The following is a 22,688-nucleotide window of genomic DNA, read 5'->3' as shown; positions in this document are numbered from 1 at the left end:
TGCAGAAGTTATAGTATATGCCTGTCCTAGGTAATCAATCCAACTCCATATCTACAGAAAAATACAAGTTAAACTATTTGAATAAAAACCAAAAAACAAACAAATAAATTACTACAACGTCCAAGTTAAGTCACTTTATCTCCTTTCCTTACAATCTTCAATGATCTTATATTTCAGGGCTTTTTTGAAAAGTGACAACAACATAACTTCAGGTATTTTACATTTATTCTTGCTTTACATATTTCAAAAATGAAGAACCCTCTTAAATTATGTCTTCCTTCTCTAAATTTGAACAATGCTTTTATTCTGATTCTAAAATATTCTAATTCCAATATGTTTAATTGAACTATATCCAAGAATTGTAATGTGCCATTCAATAAATAATTGGTTAGTTGGTTCTAAATAACCCACTTTGTGGGTTTGTGGGTTTATGTGCATAGCTCTTTCTTGTAGTTTAATTATAGGATTTACAAACAGTTCCCCAAACCTCTATAGAGTATGTCATGTATGGCATTATCAGTGAAGTATATAACAGATACAAGTTTTTCTTAGTTAATAAATGCTTTGTTTGATAGAGAATAGCAATTAACCTAGATCATTTTTGTTTTATGATTCTCTTGTCCTTCTTGTTCTTTGGTTTTTCTTTCATTGTTTCCTATCTGTGCCTTAAATTTCCTTTCCATCCCCTCTTCAAAATAAATCTGAAACACCAACTTTGGACAGGGGGAATAGTAAAGATACACTACCACATGGTGGCAGTGTTGCTCACTGGAGGAAACAAAGCAGTTTGCTGGACTTCTTTTATTTTTTTATTTATTAATATATTATTTTAGAGTCATTCACACTAATCTTTGCAGCCATTAACACCTGTTTAGTATTTTCAGATCACTAAATTGCTTCTACGTTTTAAAAATGTTTTTGTGTGTGTGTGTGTGTGTGTAAAGTTCAGAAAATTCACCTTTCACAAATAATGCTGATTGGATTGTGCCACATGACCCATTCACCTAACAGCCCGCTGCGAACAGACATTAGACATTAAAATAAAATTTTAAAAAAGCGTTTAAAGGTGCAATTTTGCTAAGTGGAAGGATTCGGTGATGGTGGCACGAGGACAGCTAAAAAATTAATGCTCACGGGTTGTTCTTGACCTTGGAAAATGTAGACGTCAGAACAACTCAAGGTCTTTATGATAGTTTGTTCTGGAGCTTTTGACTGCGTCACATGTGTGTTTCCCGAGGAGAGATGTGCGTTGTCTCAATACATTCAGACAGGGAAAAGCTTAGATGTCTTGCCACTTTCCAATTAGGCTCCATTCACCTGACTTTATTAACGGTTAATAAAAGCAAATAACAAGAACGTCACATCTACAGTTGCTAATTCAGGCATGAATAAAGGTTCAGCAAATGTCAGTCACTCACTGGAGGTGTCTGTCTGATGAACTGGAAGTTATTTTTTTTTTTGTTTTGTTTTTTTAACAGATGTCCTCATTAACACTTTTTTTTTTTTTTTAAATTTATTATTATTATTATTATTTTTCATCTAAAGGTCAACCCACTAAACTGATGTTCCTGAGGCAATTATTTAGTTCGGAGTCGCAATATGGAGTCCCAGCTACTGCTGCTTCCATAGTTACCGTGCGACATAATACGTGAAAAGAGTTAACAAGCACGACAAGAGTGTTTGAAGTTTTTAATGTCAAAGTCAAACTTTTACATGATTCATCTTCATACCAAACCGTTCGCTGACAGCTCCTCGTCTTCCTCATCATAGCAAATGCAATTAGTTCATTATGTAATTACAGGAAGGGAGTCGCAAAAAAAAAAAATAAATAAAATAAAACAGCCAGTCCCTTAGGAAAAAACAAAAATAATAATAATAATAATAAAAAAAACATTTTTTTCCTCATTTTTTTTCTATCAAGTGCAGATTTGAACCTTAAGCATGCCATAGTCTGTTGTGGTTTCCCGCTGTCTGTTCTACAGTGTAGTTTTATCTGTACATGGCTAGAGTAACAGCACAAGGGGAGGCGGGAGACAGGTTGTCTGATTTTAAAAAAGTCTTGATTAGCGCGTGACGGTTATCAGACATGATGCTCTCCTCCGTCCGTCCGCCCGTGCCCCCACTCTCCTCCGTGTTTCACGGTAGATTCAGGTTTAAACGTGCAGTATATAAAAAAAAAAGAAATAAAAAGACACACCCACAGAGATTCATGTACATTAAGTTCCCCTTAAATCCAGATTCGAGGGTTTGAAAGGTGCCATTTGTGGAACTGCCATAAAACAGCAGCTTGGAGAGATTTCTGCCAATTTGGAGAGGCAAGGCCGTGTCGAGTCTCTTTCCAAAACGCACAAGCTGGTTCCTCCATGGCTTCTTCGCGGCCTTCCAGGTACTGAGACACATTTATCTCAGCTCTTTCTACCAGAGAATGAGCATACGTCCTTTCGTCTCTAAGTATAGATACAGTGCAGGATTGCTTCTCTCCCTTTTTTTTTTTTTTTTCACCAATTGCATTTTTCAACATAATGTGTCCTTAAAGAGAGAAACTCTGAATGTTTGAAGGCTTCGAGTTTTGTCACGTCCTCAGTGTAGTCCGTGGACAATAGAGCTCCGTAAAAACAGCCACGCAGGGGGATCTGGGGGTAATCGGGGACAACAGTGGGCCCAAAGTTGACGCTCACACGGTTAAGTGGAAAGTATATACAGGTATACAAAGTGTAATCACGCGCATAACACATTTTTTCATCCTGATTACCACTGCAAAATGTGGCGCTCGCTACTTCCGTCGCCAGATGTTACCTTTCCGTCGAGCAGAAACAGTATCGAGTGGGTGTAACACCGTCACACATTTTTTGTTCTTGCATTTTAACTTCTCTCTAAAAAAAAAAAAACAAATAAAAAAAAAGATGTTCCTTCTGCCTCACGTGATCCAAAACAACCAGAAGAATTAAGAGACACACTTACAGGCAAATTCCAGCGTTCCACTCGCCTATACAGACGTTAATGAGATCAGTACAGATCAAGGGAGGGAAAGAGAGGAGAAAGGAAACTCATTAAGACCACGGGGACGACCTAACCCTATTATCCCTATCACACCACTGAGCCACACGCTGATGATGGGAATTAAGATGCGTTGGCCTCGATCCACAGCCACCCTTTCAGCCCGGTGCAGCAGAGTATGCAGGAAGTCGCGCAGCAGTAGCTGATGGGAAGGACGAACGTGGAGGAGTCTGTTATCGGCCCAGTTCAGCACAGCAGTATGGGCGTGTTCAGGTCAGCACTGCGCGGTGAACCGGGTCGCGAGAGAACTCCCGACTACACCGTGTTCTTTTTCGTTGCAGCCCCGCGGCACACCGTGTGCCGACCAAGCGAGGGCGAGGCCCAAGGTTACCCCAATATTCACTCCACGACTGAAGCTAACTCCCTCGCTGCCATCATTATCTCCATCGCCCCCGTAAGCGCACGCACATTTCACCCCCCCACCCCAACCTCCCACAAAAAAGAGCATGTTGATTAAAAAAGAGAGAGAAAAAGTTAGTTATCTTCCTTTCATGCAGAGTCTTTTTCCTTTCTTTTGTTTTTTTCTTACAGAAATTACAGACATTTGGTATTTTTTTTTTCTATGAGTCCTACAGTAGATGTCATTGAAATTCCTTTTAATGTAACCTCATACATCAGTCAGAGAGATGAGTAATTATTTAAATACATTTCATGTTTAAATATTGGCTGGAGGGGGAGCAGGCAAAATGCTACAGCTAGTTCGATGAGGCAATATGTTAAAAAATCAGGATTAAAAAGCACATACACACGTAGTGCATATGAGCTGAGCATTGCGTACATCTTAACTACTAATGTTTTTATATGTGTGTGTGTGTGTGTGTGTCAGTTTGTGTGCATTCTCTGTTTCTGTATGGACGAGTTATCATATACTTAATGTTACACGGCCACGGAGTCATGTCATAAACTGTGCGGCTCTATGCATGTTCACATTCTGTAAATGCACCATATGGGTTTGTGTTCACATGCTAAGGTCTGTGTATGTAAGAGCTTGCATGCGTGTGTGTGTGTGTGTGTGTGTGTGTGTGTGTATGTTTGCTGTGTGTGCGCGAAAGAAAGTTTATCATACATGAACACTGTTAGGATACTGTAGATGTGTAATGGAGTCAGCACCTCAGTCTACTTTGAAACGGTGGCCTCAGCAGAGGGATAACGCTGCTGTCTTTTTTTTCTTTTTTTTTTTATCAAATACACACATACGATATATACATACAGACCGGGCGTGAAGGCAAAAATAATAAACAGATATTTTCACACACGCCGGAATACTGTGGCACTACTGACACTCTATGAGAACCTGTATTCTGAGTAGTTACATTGGATCACTGTTTCGAAAAAAAAAAAAAAATGTTGCTGCTTCTTCTGAATCATTTGTTTTTAAAGAACGTCTTTTCTTCTGCTGCTGCTGCTGTGTAACAGAACAGCAGCCACACGTTATGACCATGAAATCTCACGGGATTAGAGTTTTGATTGTTAAGTATCCGCCTCCTCTGCTGCGATTAGGTGTAAGAAAGTTTGATTGGTTTGAATTACATCCAAATAACTCAATCAAATACCCGTTAACCTCTTGTTCATCTAGTTCGACTGGATGAAGTCTCGGTGGGTTTTTTCTTAAGCAGATGCTTCTTCAGTTGAGTCCGAATCCGTCCCGCTGTAGCCTCGGTTTCTTTTAGATGCAGCCAGGTATTAAGAACGTCAGTATTTACACCGTCTCAAGCTCTCGCTTCTTCACACAGATCCCCCCCGTGACAAAGGGACAGGCATGCACTGGATTCAAGTAAAGAGAAGAGAAGATAAGTTCATAACAGGATCTTTGCCCGTCGGTAACTGTCAGTAGTAGTTAAAAAAAAGAAAGTCTTAGAAAGTTCTCCGGTCAGAGTTCTTCAAAGAGTCGATTCTTTGCTCGTTTAAGTGCCTATAAATATTAGTCAGAATCCAAAAGTTCCAATTGATTGATGTCAGAAAGCAATTTTCCTGACGTTCTCCCATCTTCACAGGTTAAAAGACCCTCCAGTAAAGTTCCCTTTCGTTCAGGGAGTAGTGCAGCGGGGACCGCTCCGTTGTGAGGCTATCACAGGTAGACCTCGCGGCGCGACAGCGTGAGGCAGGACGTAGTCTTGTGGTCCCCTCCTGTCCGCGTCAGCGGTATGACCTCGGGTGGGTTCTGACCTTCTCCCCCTTCGTCCACCTGCTGGCGCCTCCCGAAGCCCGCGCTGCTGAATGTGTCGTAGGACGCCGAAGTCATCTTGCGGTTCAGGAGGTTCCGGTTGTGGTCGCCCATGTTCCTGTTGCGGTCCCCTCTGCCCAGGGTGCCGAGAGGATCCCCATTGGCTAGGGCCAACCGCTGACCTTCTCCGCTGACGACCACTCCGGGTTCCGAGCTCCCCGCGCTCTCGCTGTCACTCTCGTGGTCGTTGCCACGGAGGTTGTTGTTGTCGTCTCCCGGGGCGAAGGTCGACAGCCGCGGGGGGTCGCTGCCGTGGCGCTGCCGTTGCCGCGGCGAAGCGCGGACCGGCATCCAACAAGTGTCAGAGTGGCCAAACTCGTCACACTCCCTGGTACATTTTCCTGTCAGAGCGACATCCGGCAGCTGCCTGGCATCTGGAAACACAAAGGGGTAAAACGAAGAGACATTTTTTATAACGGCACCTCTACGTGACAGAGAATATGAGGGGAAAGACAAAGGAGGGACGATTCATCACCGATATTCGCAATGTCACCGAGACGCCCCATGAGGAAAGAGACGAGGAAATAAAAGATAATACCGTAGAAGTGATGAGTTAAAAATAGGTTTAAGAAAATAAGGACAAAGGTTATAAGGGAGGGGACGGAAGGTAAAGGAAATGAGAACGGTAAGAAAAGTGCTGCAGGTGCAAAATGAAAATCGCTGACTCCTGAGGAACGTTTTAAATAAAAACCCAGCAGTTCTCAGCGTTACATAAAAGGGGAAAGGTGAAGTCAAACCAAACAAAGATCAGATAATTATCAGAGCTCTGAGTGACGGATCTAGATTTGTGCAGGGGAAAGGTAAAGTTACATATTTCCTAAATCCCTGGAGCGTCGGTTCAAAAGGTTAGTGAGGCCACCAGAGACTGAACGCTGATGTCCTGTAGGGTCAGAGGTCATTGTTATTGTCTATGTTCACCAATCATTCATGAATCAATACCTGACAGCATGTTATATGGGGGCGGAAACTGTAATGATGATAGATGAGATAAATGGGACTTTCCTGACAGATACATAAACCAAAATCGGAGTTGTTAAGTTACTTATGCTCAGAAAGAAATAGGCTTCTAACGAGCTGATGAAAGCAACGCGCTCGTTTCCTGTTTGATACTCTTAATTCGGGTTTACCCGAATTTAACAGGAGAAAATGAAATATTTCCGTTGTATTGTGAAAACCAAATTTTCTGGACTATGAATCACAGCGACGGCAGCACCCTCATGTGAAACCAAACAAGCACATCATTACGCGGTATAATTATAACCAACACAATGAATCCGCTGTTCCATTCCTCTCTCCATCTGACCGTGACAAAAACTTATTAAAACGCCACAAAAAGCTGCAAGATTTCACACGTCGGTGGAAAGGCTGCATTTAAGCGGGGAGCGCGGTGAGAGCTCCAGAAGTACTGAGTCAGCGCACCAAGGTTGCTGTGACCTTGGTGTGCGCTGCCACTGATGCGCCAGTTCGACCGTACACACAGGAAAGAGGAACCAAAATATTAAAATAAAATCTTTTTTTTTTTTTTCTTTTTTTTTGTTGTTGCCTCCTGACATCCTTGACAAAGACTCGGTTAGAAAAAGGGAAAAACACAATCTGCTGGTGAGGTGGAGGCTCAGGGCAAGGCCGCAGATGAGGCTCTGGCACAACATACTGCCACGCATTAGCTTATAATACACAGGACCCTCAAACACACACACAAACACGCTCAATGTGGGGTGCATGCACGCGCACACACGGGGACGACTTCTTTATTTGTATAAAACACATTCCCATCATGCGCTTACAGAAAAGCCTCCAGAGACCTTGACAAGGCTAGTCAAGACTCTAATGAAAGTGTTTGTCTCTGCGTGTGTGAAAGTGTGTTTTAATGAAAACATGCTTAAGCCATTCATGGCAAACGGCCCCTCAAAGCCTTGGGAGAGACGACGCACAACGCATCGGCCACTCGAGTTCAACGAACTCGACCGGCTGCTTGCGTCTTGGTTTACTGTGTGATCGGCCTCTCGTACCGTTCTCCACGTGCTCCTCTTCGCCCACGCTGCCCTCGGGTGTGGTTCGCTCGTAGCCTTCCTCCGGAAGCGGCAGGGCTCCCAGGCGCGGCCCCGACGAGCTCTTGCTGCTCGGCGTCTCCGAGTCCTCCTGGCCGCTGTCATAGCAACCGGCGTCCTGGGGCTGGCTCACCACGGAGAAGGTCACCCGGCGAAGGGTCCCCTGCAGGGAGCATACACACACAATATGGGATTAATCATCCAGGACTCCTAATCTGAGATTCTAAATCTGAGGGATTAGGCTGTTGGGCAGGGGTCTGCAGTCGGGATAATCTGATCGTGTTCGCCTTGATTATGGGCTTAGCAGCTACAATGCAGGGTAATAGCCATCAACCAATCGCGGTGGTCTCTCAAAGTTTTCAGATGGCGTTTAATCCCAGTTCAGATTAACGCTGCTGGACAAGGAAGATGTTTACAAACGGCCGGTCCGTCCGAAGACACCCGCTTTTCATCTGGAGTGGTGCCTAATAGCAGCAGCTGGCTGACACGAGAGTCCGCTCTCAGAAACACTTAGTGCTCTGCTGAAATAAGTGAAGGTTGTTAAGCGTTAAGTCTGGTGATACGCTGTTCCAGCAGAGAACAAAAGTCTTTGTATCCAAAGCCTAACAGCGCCACTCTTCAAAGGAGGACTTCCCTCACAGTCTAGTCAAGTTACCAGTTACCAAAATATGCATTAATCCATGCAAAGTAGCAAAATGTTCTTATATTCAGTCAAATCATCCTCAAAAATTCTGCCTTTGCTTGACAAAAATTCTTAAAATAAGCAACAAATTCTTGTCTCTGAACAAAATATAAGATGTATTTCTTTGATACAAGGACTTTTCGCTTTCTTGAAATTCTCTTGAAATTCCTTTTTTTTTTTTTTTTTTGCAGTGTGGCTAAAAGTAGCCACCACGGCGCAATATCCTCCTCCTCATTTGGCAACATTTAGGAAATGAATTAGCCCTTTAAAAATGAAGCAATTTAGTTTTTAAAGACGAGCACATGCAGGAGGGGACCAATGGGCTTTGAGATGAGTGCCACAGATCTTTAACGCACTGTGGTTAGCACTGATGCCTCCCAGCGAGAAGGTCTGGGTTCGAGTCTGGCTCGGGCCTTTCTGGGTGGAGTTTGGTTAAAAGCTAATTAGGGTGATTCTAAATTGACGTGAGTGTGAATAGTAGTTTGTCTATGTGTTAGCCCTGCAACCCTAATGTTTACCTTTGCCCAATTGTCATGTTTAACTTCCTTCAGCATGAATGACGTGGATAAAAGAAGAAAGAAGAATGCCCTCTATTTGTTTAAGCTAAACCGGCATCCAGTTTTTTTTTTTTTTTTTAAAGTCTGCAGCACCGATCACCATCAGCACAAACCAGTGAACCCTCCACAGCCACAACATCACAGCCCTGCAGTGGAAGCAGCCTCAGTAATGAATTACGTCATTACATACAAACTGAGCGTCACACCTGCTGTGATTAGGGCACACAATTCACCCCGGTCTAGTTAGCAGAGCACTTTTCACTTGGCAAAGCGGTAAAAAAAAAGAGAAAAAGAAAAAAAGACTCTAATAAGTCCATGCTGAGAGTATATCACAGAGAGTTAAATGACTCAATCTGGCCTGGAGGGATCGCTCTGCACCAGGAAGCCCATTTTCTATACAACGACCCTCCTATCTCCTCACACGCTCATTTATCGGCACACAAAATTACAACCCTTTCAATCTAGATGTGCTTTGACACATGCAGCGCGTGGAGAGGCAGCGAGAGAACAGGGCGAAGAAGCAGATTAGGGCGGAAAAACTTCGGCTCAGGCTGTCACCTCGGGATAATCTGGAAGGAAACTGATGGACGCGTCCGGATGAGGGGAAAAAAAAAAAAAAAAAAAGCTGTACCAATTCTTCTCCCAGAGAATAGAAACATTTGAACAGTTCGCCTGCTGAACAAATAAGACAAGAGGAGAGAGGAACACAGCAAAATTAATTAAGCAGAAAGGGGGGAATTAACGGAGCGCTTGTTTCTTCTGCCGCTTCTCAACAACGCGCTCAAAAGAAAGGAGGATGAGGGAAAGGAGGGGACGGGAAGGGCCCAGGAAGAGATATTAGAGTCTAATGGAAAACCAGCAGCTCTTGGAATCTCAGTGGCTTCATCTTAGCCCTCCACAGACAGAAATGTATTTTTAGAGCATTAGCTTAGATGGAGCGGCCCAACCTCTTTTCCACTCTCCAGACAAGGGGCAATGGCGCAGAGAGAGAAAAGTGGGCGACACAGTGCGAGACTCTGAGGATAAAGAGTCAGAGCGCGGATAAGAATGATTTCGGGTTTTTCTCGCCATGAAAAAAGTCAACTGTGTGATCTCGCCCTAATGATGTTTGTTTTGCGAGATCAGACACGTCGACATCACAAATGCATCCTCTCTTTCTGGAATTAGCAGCCTGTCAAAACTGTTTCCTCGGGATCAGCGTCGTGCCGCGTGTTTTCATGATCACAGTGGTAATTATTTCATGATGACAATGATGTAAAACCGCAATTATTTCTGATCACACGAAAACAGCGGCAGGCGGCACGATTCTTCCGCCGCCTTCGGTTCAGTCACTCAAAAAAAAAAAGATGATTTAGATTAGATGAGAAGTTTGAGCCCCGTTTCGTGCCCAGGTTTTTGCTGTGACATTGCTGTCACAGAGTCGAGCAAACAATTTTCAAGATGTCTTTGGGAAAGCCAGAAGGTCACTTAACAACACTTGAGTGTAATGAATAGGCCCACTGAACCATTTTCTTTGAACCATCTGAAAGAAAACGGGTACTACGCATTTCCTACAACAGGAAAATATTTTCAACCCATGTAATTGCATGGCTGACGTTTTTTAGCGTGCTTGCAAAAAAAAACAAAAAAACACATCAAGTCACTTTTAGCTGTACGAAGTAAGAAATACACAACCAAAAAAAATAGTTAAGAATCATTCTTTTGTGCAATGTATTGATTTTTTTTCCCCCTCTAGGAGGTTAGAAGAGTCTTTGAGAATTCTGGAAATACTTTCCCAATACCGTCTAATGATGTTCGACAAGAACAACTAAAGGGGCATACACACAGGAAGAGACTAACAGCGATGTGGAGATGAGAGATCGTGGAATGGAAATGTAATTCAGCGCGCGGTGCTGTCCAATGCTTCTCTTGAATCATTTCTGTTTCCAAAGAATGACACATAAATTTCTGACATCAGGACTTTTTAACGTCTTCTTTTTCTGCTGTGTAACTGTACAGCAGCCACACGATATGACCATGAATTCTCACGGGATTAGAGTTTTGATTGTTTAGTACCCACCTCTTCTGCTGCGTTAATAAATAAGAATTGATTGGTTTGAATTACGTCCAAAAGACTCTATCAAATACCTGTTAACCTCTTGTTTATCTATTTTGACTGGATGAAGTCTCGGTGGGTTTTTCTTAAGCAGATGCTTCATCAGTTGAGTCCAAATCTGTCCCACTGTAGCCTCTGTTTCTTTTTGTTGTTTTTTTTTTTTGTTTTTTTTTAGATGCAGACAGGTATTTTGAACGTCAGTGTTTGACTAAAATAAAGAATAACTAGTCAAAAATCATTCCTTTGTGCAACATTTTTTGTCCTCTAGGAGGTTAGGATTAGAATTAAAGGGGCATACACACACAGGAAGACACTAACAGAGATGTGGAGAAGAGAGTTCGTGGAATGGTAATGAAATTTAGTGGTTCTCACAACAGGGGAAAAAATGTCTGATGATGCAACGTGAACAGGTTCCAAGCTGCATCTAAATTTGAAATTGAGGCATCAATTGATGGGAACAAATGATACAAAATTTTCACTAGTATAAGGAAACACCATCCACAGCATTGGTTCCTAGCAACCATTTAGTACCGTGGACAGTATTTTGTCCTTTCAAACAGACATCAGTGGCAAGAAGATGCACCAAGTTTCAGCTGGAAAACATTTAAGAGTATTTTACAGGCACTGAAAATGCAAAGACCCCTAACAACCTAAAGTTAGCTACAAGGCAATCTAAGCTTTGCTAATTCAGAACGAAGTATGGAGCACAGCTACAGCCGATGTGTCAGCAGAGTAGACTAAATACAGTCACGATTAAGAAAATTAGATTAAAATGTAGATGAACATTCACTTGTCCTGAGTGGGTACCAAACTCCACGGCGATACATCCAACAGTTATCGAGCTATTTCATTTAAGGCCCGAATTGTCAGCATTAACTGGAAAAGTCAGGGGATCGCCGTAAGTTAGTAGGTCTCATCCTCTGGGAACTATGTGGTCTATAAAAACCGAATGGCAATACATCCAGCAGTTCAACCATTTCGCTTTAGACCAAAGTGTTTGACAGACCGGCCTTACCTTGCAAGGAAGGTGGGTACCCAGGAGGTTTGTGAGATCACAAGATCACACGGCAAACTATGTTGTCAGGCTTCAAAGCATGTACCTGAGGCTGATCCGCAGAGACACGGACCAATCAGTGTCCTGTCCAACTACCGGCAGTTATGGACATGTCTTAGGTTTAACAACAGTCACTCCTAACAATGTCTTTTATGCACAGATTGCTCATAAAAAAACGAGTAACTTGCCAGCAACCTACATACACAGCTAGGTAGACCGACTGCTTACCAGCTCTCAGTGCTCCTCTATGTGCTTCCACGTTGGCACGCTCCTACCATGTCATATGGTCGATTGATGTGATTGGTTCATGTCAGCCCACAACACAGACAGATGGTCCCGCCAGTCACGTGCAAACAAATTCTTTGAAAGTGCCCCCTCCCCATCCGAACGGCTCCAAAGACGACTCCCTCAAACCGGTCGGTTTAACAAACCATCTGGTATGAGGAGTCATGTCCACCCACCTTTAAAATCTTTTTAGGGGACAGGTTATATGCTTTGCAAAAATTGGATTCTTTAGCCCTGCGTCCCGCGTGAATGCAATGCGAAACAGATGCCGGGATTACTGCGTGAATGTAAAGATGCAGCCTACGCCACAGGGCGGATGTTGATTGACAAAGTCAGAGTTACTACTATTGGCAGCCGAGCGCTGCGTGTTGTCCGCGTGTGCTCTATTACAGAATTCATCTGTTCAGCCACGATTCCATCTAATTCAATTTCCTTCTAAACCTCTTTCTGGCCGGAGCTGCCCCCTTTAATTCCTTCACCCTGATAATTTTATTTTCTATTTCTCTCCCTCAACCCTTCTTTCCTTCGGGCCAATCCTGCAGTCAGCTCTGCTTTTCACAGCTGTAACTCTCCCTCTTTTCTCAGGTCCTCCTGCTCACTTCCTCCTCCTCCTCCTCCTGCTCCATCCCTTCTTCTCCTTGCCAGTCAGCTTTATGATATGGCGATCAATGATGTGTCCTTGACCTCGTTATGAGTCCCTCTTCACTTCCCCACAGCAGGCTTTATTGACCCATAACTCCTCTCCACTCCCTACACTCCTGCTTTTCCCTCCTTTTCGCACATCTTCCATCTTCTTTAACTCAGTCTTTACCCCCCCACCCACCCCCAAAAAATGTCTTTTTAACTTTCTCATACGTACATCGGCTACTCAGTAACCAGAATATTTCCTCTGAATATCTTAAAAAGCTTTTACATCTCTGTCTACTTTGCTTATACGTGAAATATATCTCCTATTATCCGCTCTCCGCTTTACCAGTTTTCCCTTTGTAAAGAAAATCTCCCTGCAAGCACTCCTTGATGTCTTCCAACCTGACTCACAATACGTGTTTTGCAGCGTGCGCGCGTGCATCATTTGGCTGAGCGGCTGCAATAAAGGCCGATTGCTAAATATCCCAAACATCCACTAAACGTCGACACGCATTTATAAATACGATCGAGCGCGCGTGTATGCCCCATATGGATGAATTGGCAGAGGTCCAGCGTGGCCTGTGAATTCATGCCTGATGGAATATTAATTGAGTTTGGCGGAGGACATAAAAAAAAAAAGAAATAATAATAATAAAAAAAGCCTTCCCCTTAATCTGACACGGGCCATTACTGTTCAGTACTGACATGAGAGCTCGACTCACCCGAACGCCACACCGAGAGAGCTTGGGAGGATGCGATTGTGTTTTTTTTTGCACACGCGCGCATTTAATTGCAACAACATAGGCCGAGGCGTACAAGTGTCTTGATATATATATTGCGCGGGAGCTGTTGCAGCGAAGTTATTCCCAGCAGATCAACGCGAATCAAACAAAAGCATGATGGGTCTGAACTAAGAATAAATGTAACCAGCTTGCAGCTCGGATGCAAAAGAAATAAATAAATGAATAAGGGAAGCGTTCCCAATATAGCTTTCATTTCAGGGCAGGTGGTGCGTGTTGCGGTGCGCCGTGTGTGCGCATATGCTCATGCGCACGAGTGAGACTTCACACCTTTATGTTTGTGTTCTGTGGCAGCGCATGAGCGCGAGACTCTCAAAGGCCTGCGAGATGTGCGATGTCAGCCTGCGAGAGTACACGTGTGTTTGTACTGCGAGGACAAGCGTGTGCGTGCGTGCGTGCGTGAGTGCGTGTGTGTGTGGGTGCGTGCGCAGGTTGGCTCAGTCATCAAGGTAATTAGTGTGTAAACCTCTTCGCTGTCGGTTCAAAGAGAATTAACGAGCTCTAGTTAATTAACAGTCTCCCTCTCTTCTCGTTACATGTGTCTGCATATTCAACACGTGTGTGTAGATCTGCACATCTGACTGCCGGTGCGTGCGCGGGCACACTTGGCCGTGAGTGTCTGTTTGTGTTTGTCTATGCCCCGCTACACTCTCTGGTCTGCATAATGAATTGACAGGATGCGGCTTATGCATAAACCAAAACTACAAATATGGTTGTAGGGCCGAAGCCTGGTTTCCCGGTGACTCTCTGCTGGTTCTCATCTATGTTTGACACCAGGTATTGGAGGGTGAGCGTGGTTTTTTATCATTCATTAGCCTGCTGCTTATACCTTCAGTTCCTCTGTCATATGTAGAAGCTATGTTGGTTTAAACAGAGATCAGAGTGGAGGTCGGATTCACATACGAATTCGTTCCTCCAAGCGCTAAACGTAGTCACGTTGCATGCAGCCAGAGTCAGGATGCCATGCATAATCCACACCTGACCAAGTGCATTGACCTGTTCTACCCCCGTCTCAGATGTACCACAACATATACATTACAGCAGCCACTCAGCATACTAAATACACGCAAAATTAGCGTACGACAATTGTGCACTGACATCGAATTTTATGATCCTTATCCTTATCCACTGAGGTTGTTTGAGAGTCTTGCTTCCTCCTGGATTCATCTTTAATCACAGTGAATTAATGCAGAGATGAAATTAAATAATTACAATTGGGCTAAACAGATTTAATTTCATAAACGACGTGTGATTCTTGCCTTGTTCTATTCCATTGTTCTCTGTTCATCCTTAAAGAAAGCATGCAAAGTATGAAAAAGTAACAGCAACTTTGCTGGAACAAATCCATGCGTTTAATATGTGAGGAGGAGAAAACGCAGGGAGGTTTTTCATTTTTTCAACAGCCGTGGTCAGACTTGAGTCGGACTTGGCTGCATCTGCGGCTGTGCTCAGAAAATAAGCAATTGGAAGTGAAAATGATTTGTTATTTTTCCTTCAAAGTGACGGTTATGTTTTTGTGTTGAAACAGACAGGAGTCAGACAATTCCGTGAGCCGGAACGTCAATCAAGCCGACACCTGACATTTGTTTGTAATCGCTCCCTCCAGACGTCTGAAATTTTCCCTGTAGCTTTGCAATTTTCCCGCCAGTTGTCCCTGACCGGTGATTCACACCAGACAACACATTATGTTCGATGCAGAGTGTAAACATTTTTTTCAATATGATTATTTTTGCACGCCTGAAATTGGATTGCGTGACCCTCATGGGAGACCACAAGTCTCAATTAGGAGCCAGATGTATGGAATTCCGTAAGAAGCGTAGCGGCGCGAGTGCGCGGGGGGAATGGTTCCAATGACCCTAGCAATTAAATGTAATTTGTGTAGCGACTGAATAATTATTTCTCTGTAAAAACGACCAAAAAATATTAGTGAATAAGTGTTTACGGGACATTTCTAAACAGCTTTCAACAGCTCCGGACAAGCAGACATCTGATATTCAATGCCAAATCAATATAACCGTCACTATGTATCATCAAATTATATCACCTCATCCTGTTCCTCATGGCTCATTTACTACCTGAAAATAACTGAGCCGATAAAATGTCAGTTTTGTGCATATCAGCTATAACCGTGCAAAATAAGTAAGGTGATATTGGAGTGCGCTCTGACAGCACACAATGAAAACTAATATGCCTCTGTTGACACCACATAGGAACAGGCCAGACTCCATAACTGGAATGCTGATCAGTCAAAATGACCTTTGCTTCCGCTCTCTTGTTTTGCGTTTGCCGTTTAAAAATCTTGTTGCGCTAATGCAGCTGGTGGATGTGAATGTGCTGTGTGTACTATGGGAGTGGAGTGAATGATTAAGTGAAGATGTACTTAATGTCTGGCTTGGTCCTGGTGGGTGGCGCAGTCTGCAAACAGAAGCTTCCCCACTCATCTTTTTGGAAAATAATACATTCTCATTGGCTGTTTCAAAGCAGCGTGCTTTTTGTAGAGACACTGATTCCCGTTACCCGTCTCCACTGCGTTTAAAGTTTGCGCTTCCTTTCTTCGGCTTGGTTTCAAACCGTTTTTAATTGCATGTTTGAGTCTCGTGCCAACTCCAGATGTCTTGCCTCATATGAGTTTTCAAGGGTTTCTTAACAAGCACCTAAAGTGTGAAATTCAGTGGTGAAAAAAAAATCACATGAATTGTGTTGGTAGTTTTTTTTTTTTCATCTGAATTTTTTTAGCATTCTGCTCTAACACTATTCCCTGTTGCTTTTCTTCCGAGTTTTAGCACCACACTAATGAGATTGATAATATAAATAAGACTTAACTAAACTCACTAATGGATTGAGTCAGTTTGTCAAATTTCTTTTCCTTGACATTGGCAAATGAAATGTCTGAGAGGTTACCAAAATATATTTAGAAACTTTTTGAGGTCAGGTTTTGCATCAAAGCCAAGGGTACGGAGAAAGAGGGGAAGTGAACTCGGCATATTAGAAGATTAGAATTCAGTTCACGTTGATATTGGCTTTTTCAAAGCAGGAATGCATTCACTTTTCAGGATTACACTGACATCTCTACTGCATTTCAATTGAAGTTTGCTTTTCCTTTCTTTTTCGTATTGTTTTATGCCTATTTAATTGCACGTTAAACCCCTCTTACCTCCACTCCAGGTATCTGGTGTCGTCTGAGTTTTAAAAGATTTTCTAACAAGCACCCAAAGTGTGAAATTTGGCATGGTTTATTTTTACCTCATCTGTGAAAAGTTCATTTGACTTTTTCAACACTGTTTCAAAACTCTGTTGCCGCTGCTTTTCTCCTGGTTTTATCACCGTACCACTGAGTTTAAACCACACTGTGACTAAGGGATTGGGTCAGCTGGCTAAGTTCTCTCTGCTATTTCATTTGCAAATAAAATCTCAGTCCCGGTAAATTTCTAGAAACCATTAGCTGAATCCTTAAGTTGGGAATGAAAGACAGCAACGAAGAGAAAATAACTGAACTCCATGACAATGAGCATATTATAGTTAAGTTATTAATGGAAGATACTTCATAGAGACTGTTTTAAAGAAGGAACGCTGTCATTTCGCTATTTAGAGGAGGGTTTTTTCAACTTTCTCACTATGTGTCTCTACACCTTTTAATTGTAAGTTCACCGTACCTCACTTTTCTTTACAATTGTTTTCTACCATTTTAATTGCCATTTACATTCTCCTGACGTCTCACTTGATACAAGTTTTTGTTGCCTTCAAACCTTGCATCAATCCTTATAGGTACACATGCACAAAGTCATGGATTCTGTAGGATCATAGACGCAGTGATTGGCCAAGGAAACTTAGCGCAGCAGATGAAAAACACATCAAGCTTATTTCCCTTTGAAACTGGATGATGTGCAGCAGAGCCATCAGCTCAGAACCGGCAGAAATCAGTGGGACACAGGTACACCCATCTACTGTCTGGAGAAGTCTGGTCAGAAGTGGTCTTCATGGAGGAGTTACAGCCAACAATCCAGACGTACAGCATGGCAACAAGGTCAAGAGACTCAACTATGCACAAAAATACATGAACAGAATTTGAAACATATATGAGTGTCTGCAGGCAACAGTGAAACATGGTGGAGGTTCCTTGGAAGTTTGGGGCTGCATTTCTGCAAATGGAGTTGGAGATTTAATCAGGATTAATGGTGTCCTCAATGCTGAGAAATACAGCCAGATATTTATCCATCATGCAATACCATTAGGGAGGCGTATGATTGGCCCCAAATGTATTCTGCAGCGGAACAAAGACCCCAAACATACAGCTAAGGTCATTAAGAACTATCTTCCGGGTAACGAAGAACAAGAAGGATTTGAGGATAACTACATCCACAGAAGATCTGTGGTTAGTTCTGAGTTCCTTCAAAAACTATACCAAGTACCTAGAAGAATTGATGCTGTCTTGAAGTCGCACCAAATATTGATTTGATCTAGATTTCTCATATGTTCATTCACTACATTTTGTTAATTGATGAAAATAAACTATAAACACTTCCATTTTTGAAAGCATTCTTAGTTAAAGCATTCTCTGCCATTCCTTGTACTAATAAAATCCCTGAGAGGTAAAATACTTAGCAAAGTTTTGGTTAGGAAGTACGAATGAAATGCAGCAATGTGGAGAAGAAGGGGAACAAGTGACCTCAATGGCAGTGAGAGTATAATACATTCATAGAGACTCTTGTCATTTCGACATGTATGGGTGTTTTCTTCAACAGTTTCACCCCTGATTCTCGCTACGTTGCTCTACTACTCACAACTGAAAGTCCACTTTAACTTGCCTCTCTTTACGATTGTTTTCCACTGTTTTAATTGCCCTTTAGATTCTCTGACCCGCTCCCGATGTCTCCCCTTCATATGACACATCACCATGGCAATAAGTTTAAGCGTCAGCCGGTCAAATTCTCTCTGCTGTTACATGTGCTAATGACATTTCTGAGAGGTTACTACAAAGTCCTTTGAACCGCTTCGCTGTCAAATGAAGTTATGCATCAAAGGCAGCGATGGGAATAAAGAGTGGAATATGCTGACAGAACGCATCTTGCGGTGGCTGTGTGAACAGGACAGACGGGTTAACAATTCATTTGACGATGATATATTTACACCGGTTATTTAAATATAGAACTGACCTAAAAGTGTACTCAGGCCCTCGGTGCTGTGATCGCAGGGGGGGGGGGTGGGGGGGGGGGGGGGGTATGCAGTGTTGGAATGCAGTTTCCTGAGGCTACGGTGAAAAAAGACGTCCTGTTTACACAGTGGGTCAGTTAGAACAGAATGACTGATCAATGACAGGATGAGAGAAAAAAAAAATCGAAGAAAGGAGTGTCAGTCAACGGGGTAATATGTATGCTTCCAGCCCCCCACCCCCACCCTCCATTCTGCAAACTCTTGGAAGTAGAAGTGAAGAGATGGAGGATGCTGTTTGGGGGAAGAGACGGTGGACGTGTTGTGGTATTTGGAGAATGCAGAAAATGGTTTGAAGCAGGTTCAAACTCAGCTCAGGGAGGGATGAAGCAATACTGAACACCATTTCTTCAGCTGTCTGACTCATAGACGTCGAAAAGCCAAGACGTTTTTTTACCACAACACACACACACACACACACACACACACACACACACACACCTTCTGCAGATACCGTAAACGCACACATTAGGCCAGGCACACCTGCTTGCTTATGCTCACACATTGCAGGTGTGCACTTCCACATGCGCACGCACGTTTATAACTATGCAGCGCGCATGTTGTTGCAGTGGGACCACCTCTGCAGTAAGAGCAGTCCTCCCTTCTACATGCTTTCTTCTTTTTCCTCGTTTCTTTCGCTCCCCCCCTCTCTCCTGCTATTTTTCTCCCGCTCTCCTCTTTTCCTCCTTTTCATTCTTTTTTTTTTTTTTTTAATTGTGCAGTTTGCCGGTCTTCTCCGCATTCTCCCTTCCCTCTGTCTCTCGCCTCTCCGCTGCTCCCTGTAGAAGCAGGTGATGTAGAAGGGTGCTCAGCAGTATCTGACTATCAGGCCTGACTCTGTGAGAGGAATGATAATCACTGTGCTGCACTGCAGCGAGAGAAAGAAGAGAGGGAGAGACAGGGAGGGAGAAGAGGGAGGGAAAGGGGGCATGAGGTAGAGGAAAAGGGGGGCAAGTGCGGCAGTAGGAATTGAGGGAGGGCAAAATGAAGCGGGGAGGGTGGGAGGGAAGGGGGGTGGGTTCGAGGAGGACAAGCATGTGGGACAAAGAGAAAAAGATGCGGAAGAAGACAAAAGAGGTAAAAGAGTCGGAAAGAAAGACGGGATTACAGAAATGGAGCAGTGCTCTGCTTTAGTAACATACACCTACTCGGTGTCATGCTCCCTCTTTCCCCTCACAAGAACACTTTCTCCTCTTGCGCTCCTCTAATCTGTCTCTTCCCGCACACACACACACATCTAACAACACCACCGCTACCAACACAATAGCTTGTTGTACAGCAGCCCAGCGCAATGAGAGAGCGCCTTAGCCTTGTGTCTGAGCACCAGAGAACATTAACTGCAGCAGCGAGGTCATCTGATCGGCACTATGCGGACCCTTTCCCTCTCTCTCTCTCTTTCCCTCCTCAGACTGCTGCAGTCTGCTGCCAGCCCCCCTGTGGCCATATCTGGAACTACCAGCCCTGCTGCCTGCTGGCACGCCTGCCTCGATGAGCAGTTGATGCACCGTAAAATGCATGTATGCAATTTGCCCAAGCATCTCAGACATAAATCTCTTCGTCTTATGTGGGCGACTATAAAACTAAACGCTGTGGCCGTTGATCAGTATCATAGCCCTAACTAGTTACTGTAGGAGTGAGGGTGTGTGTGTGTCAGGTGCGATGTGTGTTTGTTTGTGCAGCAGTGACAGGCACACAGTCCGTTTCACTGCATGTGGATCTGCTGCATCGCCATCCACCACAGCTTTGTTACCATCAAGCTGTCCACTCTGGCATTGTGCTTCCTCCCTTCTCCCTGTCTCCATCTGGGCTCTCCACCCTGCAGATACACATTGAAAATCACTGACTCTATTCACAGCATCGAGTCCTTTGAAATGTTTATCCTTTTGTGCAGCAGTGGCTGTGTATAGGGGCAGGCACAAAACAGAAACAAAAGCTCATAGAGTTGAGATGTAAAGCGAGGCTTACAGGACAAATGCCCATGATTCAGATTAGCCCCATTTGTGTGTCCGTGTGTGACGGTGATGTTCATCACTTTCCACTGCCAGTCCTTAAAACAGTCATCTCTTATAATATCCATGACAGCGGTCATTGTTAAGAAAGATGCAAACAGGATGGTGGAGTACAAGTGGCCTACTGTGCGTATGCGTGAGCAAGTGAGACCATACATATGTATGCCTGCTATTTAGATGCCATTTACTGCCCGTTCTGTGTGTGTGTGTGTGTGTGTGTGTGTGTGTGTGTGCGCGTTTGAACCATTAGACTAATAGTATGCGTGTTAGGAACAGGCTTTTCCCACCCACTGCCATTGTCCATTAAAGATGACCAGATGAAGAGTGAACAATGGCTTCTCTGTGGGGGGCAGTTTATGAAAGCGTAAAAGTGAGGATGAAGCTAAAGATGCGTATTTTACACACAAAGCTGGAAAACAAGCGCGCGCGCACACACACACACACACCCTAACACAACCTCCCTGTTGAGAGTGATTAGGAGTGCTGCTGTGAACAATAGACAGAGTCAATAAAGGACCTCAGAGACATCCGGTACAAGAGCAAGGTCTCTATCCCCCCCCCTCCACCACCGCCACACACTCCCTCCTCCACCTCTGCTCACTATCCCAGTTTCCCCTCAGCATCATCCTCTACACTTTCTCCTCTCTCCGCATCCCATTCTCCCTCCCCTCTCTCCTCCACTTTTCAAACTCTACATTTTATCAAATCTGGCCCTCGCCTTCTCTCCATATCTCTCTCATATCCCTCTTGTTTTTTTTTCGCCCTCTCCCCATCACACACACACACACACACACACACACACACTCTGTCTCCTTTGTGGCGCTCCTGTCTTTTGTGCGAAATGGGCGGACGGGCTGAGCTGACAGAGGCTGACACGACAGAGCGCCGTGGCAAACTGAAATCCATCCTGTCAGTTTAGAATCAGTGTCACTCATTTTACAAGGTTAAAGATAGCTTTGCCTAATGTGCTGTCAGATACAAACAAACACGTACGGCTGCCACACATACACAATCGCGGGCGTGTGCGCGTGCGTGAGAGCTATAAAGTGCACTTGAACCCGGCCACGCGCATACCAAAGACAAATGCACAAGCACACACACACACTGCACTCCAGGAAGGCAGTGCATTAACTCACCTACCAAGATATAAATATGACCCAAAAATGATACGACAGCATTTTTGAGTATGAGTATTAAACAAGTTTGAGTGTGTGTGTGTGTGTGTGTGTGTACTTGTATTACTTACAATGTGTGGACGAAGGTGTTTTTACAGTTGCACACAGTTCTCACAATGCAACTACTTTTTGAGGGAAGGCTTTGTTTTAAAGTGCGAGGAACCATATGTGTTAGCTTCAGCACACATTTTAAATTTTAAACTGTGTAGAAGGATGTGGTTTTCATTCAGTCAGTCAGCGAAGATCAAGGAAACATTCTCAGGTCAAATCAGGCTCAAATGTGGTCTGCAAGATTCATCTCCAGCGTAACTGGCTTATTGTGGCCTCATGTTGTCTAAAGCGATAATGCGTACATTGATGAGTGCCTGAATCAGCATTTATGTTCTAATGGTCTACATACATGTTTACATTTACACCACTTAGGGTCAATAAAATGACCATATACGGCCGCTTGCCATTGATTTTCTGCATGGACATGAAAAAATTTCTAAAATGTTACAAAAGCTTTAAAAAAGTCTTCTTTTGCCTGATGATAACACTAACAGGTTGAAATTTAGAATTTCCAAATATTTATCTGCACCTGTCACGTCAAATGAATACAAGTGGTTGTTTTTGTGCAATTACTGTTTCTATGGTTTTTCTTGCAGTCAGTCACCACGACCGTTCTGTGATTCAGTGCGCCATGTGATTGGTCCACTACCCATGAAACGTTTTCGTGTTGCGTCTGTGGTGGGCTTGGCTGCAGCGTTTCAAAATGCCCCCAAAATGCTGGTACTAGCCAAAGGTATGGCTATACTAAACTCCCGCTGGTACTAGTAAATGTATAAGAGGTGGTAAGATTCCAAAAGGCGTTGAACGAGCAACCGG

General features: G+C 43.6%; 1 protein-coding gene across 1 annotated transcript in view; it reads right to left on the bottom strand.

The window, feature by feature from the left end:
• Positions 1-1,675: 1,675 nt before the first annotated feature.
• The window catches only part of pcdh7a (protocadherin 7a), a 45,067-nt gene continuing 24,054 nt past the window's right edge, over positions 1,676-22,688 (bottom strand). Inside the window, exons 5-6 of the mRNA XM_047578550.1 lie at positions 7,291-7,492; positions 1,676-5,655 (exon numbers count right to left, since the gene is read on the bottom strand). Coding sequence (XP_047434506.1) covers positions 5,126-5,655; positions 7,291-7,492 — 732 coding nt within the window. The 3' untranslated portion in view covers positions 1,676-5,125. The remainder of the gene's footprint in view (positions 5,656-7,290; positions 7,493-22,688) is intronic.

This window comes from Mugil cephalus, chromosome 2, assembly GCF_022458985.1.
Source record: "Mugil cephalus isolate CIBA_MC_2020 chromosome 2, CIBA_Mcephalus_1.1, whole genome shotgun sequence".
In the NCBI taxonomy this organism is placed as follows: domain Eukaryota; kingdom Metazoa; phylum Chordata; class Actinopteri; order Mugiliformes; family Mugilidae; genus Mugil; species Mugil cephalus.
Note: the sequence above shows the minus strand (reverse complement) of the source record. Positions and strands in the feature narration are given on the sequence as shown.